Source organism: Neolamprologus multifasciatus, chromosome 16, assembly GCF_963576455.1.
Source record: "Neolamprologus multifasciatus chromosome 16, fNeoMul1.2, whole genome shotgun sequence".
Classification (NCBI taxonomy): domain Eukaryota; kingdom Metazoa; phylum Chordata; class Actinopteri; order Cichliformes; family Cichlidae; genus Neolamprologus; species Neolamprologus multifasciatus.
Window position 1 is genome coordinate 7,756,663 of NC_140454.1, and position 5,549 is coordinate 7,762,211.

The following is a 5,549-nucleotide window of genomic DNA, read 5'->3' on the forward strand; positions in this document are numbered from 1 at the left end:
TCCCCCTGGTCGGAGACGTGGGAACAAAATAAAATAAAGCTGTGTGAACACATTTATATACAGTGACAAAACAAAACAAAACAAAAGATTAATACAATTCTTTCTCGCCAGCTGGAATGTGTTATATGTGATATACTAAACACACACACACAACAATGAAAAAAGGCTGCCAGAAGTACTGTACTCATTTTTATTTTCAAGCGCTTGAATCGTTACTTGAATATTTCCACTTTATTCCCCGTCATAATAATGTATATATTATCAACCTTTCCAACTTAATGTACTCATTTTTTATTGGTGTCACTTTTCGCTTGAATGAAGGTGAAATACGCTGATAATAGAAAAAATATTTGACGCTCTTACTTGTGTAAATGAGAGGTAACCTATAATTAAAACCATAGGTCTGATAAATAAGTGCAGTGCATTAAAACGTTTAAAAAAAAACAGGAGGAATGTATTTGGAGTAGATTAACTGAGTACAAATTATTGAGAATTATAGATTATATTACAGATATATAAATAGGGCACCATAAGTCTAGGTTAGAATATGGCTGCCAATAATATTAATAACGCCAATAAATGCTACGGAAGTGAGAACGGGAGCCATATCTCTAGCATACCCTAGAGACCAAAACGCAAATTGCCCGAAAACAACAAAGACGACGAAGAAGAAGATTTTGGAACGTCATTTCCTGTCTTGCGCAAACCAGAGGAACGAAAGTAAACATGGCGGCGGCGGAGAAATCGACGAAGGAGAGACTACTGTCTGTGCTGGATGATTTGGAGGTTTTATCCAGGTAAAATTAAACTTTGTGCGAGCGTTTTCTCGTGTCTCGTGTAAACTGTTTGGTAAGCTATCAGTATTTTATCTGTGAAGAGATAAAATACTCGGAGCCGTGAACTAGCACCCCCAGTTTTCATTGGCCGAGCGGCTAATGAGCGGAGAAGAAATATCTTTCTTTTCTGAAAGAAAGATAACGAGCCCTGGGATTTGAAACAACCTGAAACACTGTTCTAATTTTTCTGTTGGAAACTGTTAGCAGTTAGAAGACTCTGTGTCTACGGCTAATAGTCATTTTCAAAAGGAAATATGTCTGTGAAGGTTCTCAGTCATCCAGGTCATTGTAGTCTAAGGAGCTTGGAAAGAAAAGCGTCTGGACTTCTTTGAGACTGGGACTCTCCACCATTTGACCCTCAGAACTGAAGAAGCTTCTCGGATGAGAGGTGAAACGTCTTCAAGCTACTCAAAGAAGTCCAGGCGCTTTTCTTTCCAAGCTCCTTAGACTTTCAAAAGGAAACTACCACAAGAATGGCCAAAATGACTAATCAGAGAAACAAAGCGAACATGGGCGTACAGAAAACGATCATCAGTATGAGCTTTAAAAAGTAAATAAATATAAACATAGAAATTGATTTGTTGGATTGAAATGTGGTTTTTGACCATTTTTAATTGTGTGTGTGTGTTCATTTCAGGGAGCTGATAGAGATGCTGGCATTGTCCAGGAGTCAGAAAATGCCTCAACCTGGAGAGGACACGCAGGTAACACCCCACTCAACCATTAGTCGACACACAGAGATTTAAACAAACTAATGACCATCACAGTGACTGTCAGACCATGCGTAGTCCTAGGGTTAGTGGTGATCAAAGGCCTTCTAGAAGCAAGTCTCACTATGTGGCAGCTATTCTAAAATGTCTCCAGCTATATATATGGTCAGTGTTGTGAAACACTGTCCAGTTTGATACTTTTCTGCCACTCTGTGTCTGTATTTTTCCAGTTTCTGGTACTTGATCTTCAAGTTCTTTGTGGATTTACACAGTCTTTTGTTTTTTGCTGTTTTAAAGTTTTGGTGAGACATGATCACTGATACAGGATCACTGTTTCTTTAAGGACAAACCTGTGCTTAATTGTTAACCATAATTTTTTTTTAGATTTAAGCATTTAATTTTAATGCTGTTACATTTGAAGATATCTAGTTCCTTCCAACTGATTTTCTGTCGTCTTGTCCATAAATCTTTCATAGCTTTTGAACCTTTTGTTGTGTTAGACTTGAGTGATTTTAGTTAGTTGCACTAACCTGTATGAAGCGTATGAAATAGGAAATCTTTGATAACAGAATGTGTTGATGCTTTATCCATAAGATCCTGGAGCTGTTGGTGCAGAGGGACAAGGAGTTTCAGGAGCTGATGGAGGTGGCCCAGCAGCAGGGGAAGGTTCACCAGGAAATGCAATTGTTGGAGAAGGAGGTGGAGAAGAGAGATAGTGACATCCAGCAGCTCCAGAAACAACTGAAGGAAGCAGAACACATCTTGGTGGGTTTGGCTTGTCTCTTGTTGTAATTTTTTTTATCCAGAGCAGAGCAGGGCAGCGCTGACAGATTGAAATAAATGCTCAAATGTTTTAAGTATGCTGGTGTAGCTGATACTGTGCTCTTACAGCAGAGGTGTTCAGGGTTATAGTGTTGCTATTGTAATGTAAAGGGGCCTATGATTCTCTTCTTTTTCTGATATACCGTGTTACAGATGTTCATATTAAACATGGCCAAGGTTTAAAATAATGAGGCCAGCATATGAATAGTCATAATAAACAGAAACGACATCTTCTTTAAATTCTAATATCATGTGAGAAGTGATAAAGAGGATTGATATATTTCTGTCTATCTGTTTCAGGCCACTGCTGTTTACCAGGCAAAAGAGAAACTGAAATCCATTGAAAGAGCCAGGAAAGGTGAGGGAACATTCTGGTGAAAGCTATGTTTGATGGCTGGTTTTCTCTTTGATGGCTTGCCCATAAATTGACACTGTTTACATGTTCTCTGCAGGAAGCATCTCATCAGAAGAAATCATCAAGTATGCTCACAGAATCAGTGCCAGTAACGCTGTGTGTGCTCCTCTCAACTGGGTGCCAGGTATGTGCCAGGCTCTCTGTATCTCACACTGGGTGTTGGTAAAAGTTCATGTTTAGCTTCATTCACTGTTGTCATACTTGACAGGTGATCCACGCAGACCGTACCCTACCGACCTGGAAATGCGTAGCGGGATGCTTGGTCACATGGCCAACCTGTCCACCAATGGTGTGAACGGTCATCTGCCAGGAGACGCGTTAGCTGCTGGGAGGTTACCCGGTAAGTTCAGCTGAGCACTTAAAGGAAGGAGTACCCATGCCTCCTGGCAAAGAGATTTTAGATGAGGTCAGAGGTTTGTTATGGTGATTTCAAAATGTATCATTTATCAATTTATCATTATAATGATAAAAGTTAAAGCATGGCTCCATTATTTTTCTTTTTATCAAGTATAAACACTGAACACAGTTTTTATTTGTTGCCATTCAGACTGCATCTACATCAAGCTCTGTAACATAAGAAACTTGGCAAAAAGTACCAGCTTTCAGATAGCTGAGAGAGAGGCTGAGATAAGTAGTGTCAGTCAGTGTTTGGCATTTCACAGAATAACCCCTTTTCTCTCGTGTCACCTCAGACGTCCTGACGCCTCATTACCCGTGGCAGTCGTCTGATGTCTCAGTGGGGATGCTGCCCCCTCACCACGGCAATGACTTTGGCCTGGAGCCTCCGGGTCACAACAAGGAGAATGAAGATGATGTAGAGGCCATGTCCACAGATTCCTCCAGCAGCAGTAGTGACTCCGACTAAAAGCATGTCTCAGAGTCAAGAAATGCTGAGACGTGTGTGTGTGCGCGCGTGTGTGCACGTGTCTGTTTGTTCGACTTAAAGCTCACCAGCGAGCAACATCTGAGCAGGCATCTTCAGCTTCAGTCATTTATTGTGCCTTTGAGAAATTGATTTTTTAAATGTACCCTTTTTGAATATTAGTGAGTTTATGGTGTTAGTAGGTGGATTATGTTCCCTTTGGACAGAACCAGGCTAACTGGCGTTATTATACAGTTCAGTGAAACTACTGTATAAACTAGAACTAGCAAAAATGAACGTGTCATTCTGGACTCCTACATGAAAGAAGACAGAGCAAAGAATATCCTTCAGAAAACAAAGACAATAATTTGCCTTCTTTTGCTCTTTGGTGACACCGTGTGTGTGTGAGAGGCTCGATGTCTAATTTTAGTTGATCACGGTCAGAATGTTTGCAGTGTAGTATAAGTTGTGTAAATATGCCTGTAAATACTCAGTCTTGTAAATAAATACTTTTTGAATACAATTTTTTTTCTAGTCTTTTTGTGTCTGGATTTGTTGTTTTGTTATTCATGTTTAGGAACACCAACTTTCAAATGTTCCTGAACAGCATTAGATGGAAGCAGATACAGTCAGAGGTCATGTCATCCATTATGATTCAGTGCGTTTCATGGTGCAAGGTGTTGGCTGTATGTTTTTATTTATCAAATCTTTGAAAATTTGAACTGCCCCGTGCTGGAACACTATTTCTCACTGGAAGTGGAAGTAGAACATAATGCAAAAGAGCAATAAGTACATCAGGGCCATCTTGCATTTGACATCACTTTTTTGAGTGGAAAGATAAGGAGATAATAGAGATACAAGCCAGAAATTAGCACTGGGTAGAAAAGGTTTCATTTCTTGTTACATACAAGTGGAACTAATGTCAGAGTGCAACACGGTGCCTACATGTTGTTGTTGTTGTTGTTTTTTAAATGAGATATGACTTCATTTATTCATTTACAAGTTTATACTTGACACTAAGAATTGTATTTATTTAGGTTAAAGGGCGGAAGGAGTCTTTATTTACAGTATGTTGAGGCAATAATAGTGCTGCCTTCAGGAGCTCACTGTAAAACACTATGTTATTGTATACTATGGTTAAAGATTGAAATAAAGATTTGTTTTTGCAGTATGCTATTAAAATTATGTGATGTAGCCTATTTGAGTTTTTGCAGTGTTATGAAAAGGGGAAATAGGCACAAAGTGGATATTTAAAACAAATGAATACATTTAGCTACTTTTTAAATGCTCATTTTTATTCTTTAAAGTAAGTATGCATATTTTCAGATATTTGAACACACACCAGCAGTATACTACCCTAACCCTGAGTCCTTCATCCTAAGCATTGTACAATGGTAGTAATAGGGCCAGATTCAGAAAAAAACAATAAAAAATTGTGTTCATTTTCAGATTTTGGTTGAAATTTCGACATTACACTCAAAAAATTATTTTGAGGGGGGAAAGGCAAAATGTGGAGATTGCACATTGTGTTTATGGTTAAAAATAAACAATTTACTTGTAACATAAATTGATTCTGGAGTACGATTTTACTAGCTCATCTATGCAAGGCACTTTGTAGAGGGCTTGAATCTCTACATTTCGACTTTATTCTCAAAATACTAATTCCTAGTTTTTAAAAAAAATAGTATTTTGAATGTTTTCCTCAAAATGGTTTTTCAACTTTGTATATATATATATATATATATATATATATATATATATATATATATATATATATATATATATATATATATATATATTCCTTTTTTAATTTGGCCCTAACATTCCTTTCATGGGACTGAACATCAATTGTGAAGTTTCCGACAGCATTTGAAATTACCAGAGAGGAGGGCGGCTTCGGAATC

General features: G+C 38.0%; 1 protein-coding gene across 1 annotated transcript; it reads left to right on the forward strand.

Annotated features, from left to right (window-relative positions):
• The first annotated feature begins 664 nt into the window (after positions 1-664).
• Positions 665-4,168, forward strand: med4 (mediator complex subunit 4). The gene is made up of 7 exons (XM_085136556.1): positions 665-797; positions 1,474-1,540; positions 2,141-2,311; positions 2,669-2,726; positions 2,821-2,907; positions 2,992-3,123; positions 3,476-4,168. The coding sequence occupies exons 1-7, from the start codon at positions 727-729 to the stop codon at positions 3,646-3,648; spliced, it is 759 nt and encodes a 252-aa protein (XP_084992682.1). The 5' UTR covers positions 665-726; the 3' UTR covers positions 3,649-4,168.
• The last annotated feature ends 1,381 nt before the right edge of the window (positions 4,169-5,549 follow it).

What these genes read in the sequence shown, in the direction of transcription:
- med4 (XM_085136556.1), top strand. Translation starts at nt 727, where the DNA reads ATGGCGGCGGCGGAGAAATCGACGAAGGAGAGACTACTGTCTGTGCTG. An exon ending in TCCTCTCAACTGGGTGCCAG is followed by an intron (nt 2,908 to 2,991) that starts GTATGTGCCAGG and finishes CATACTTGACAG; the next exon opens with GTGATCCACGCAGACCGTAC. An exon ending in AGCTGCTGGGAGGTTACCCG is followed by an intron (nt 3,124 to 3,475) that starts GTAAGTTCAGCT and finishes GTGTCACCTCAG; the next exon opens with ACGTCCTGACGCCTCATTAC.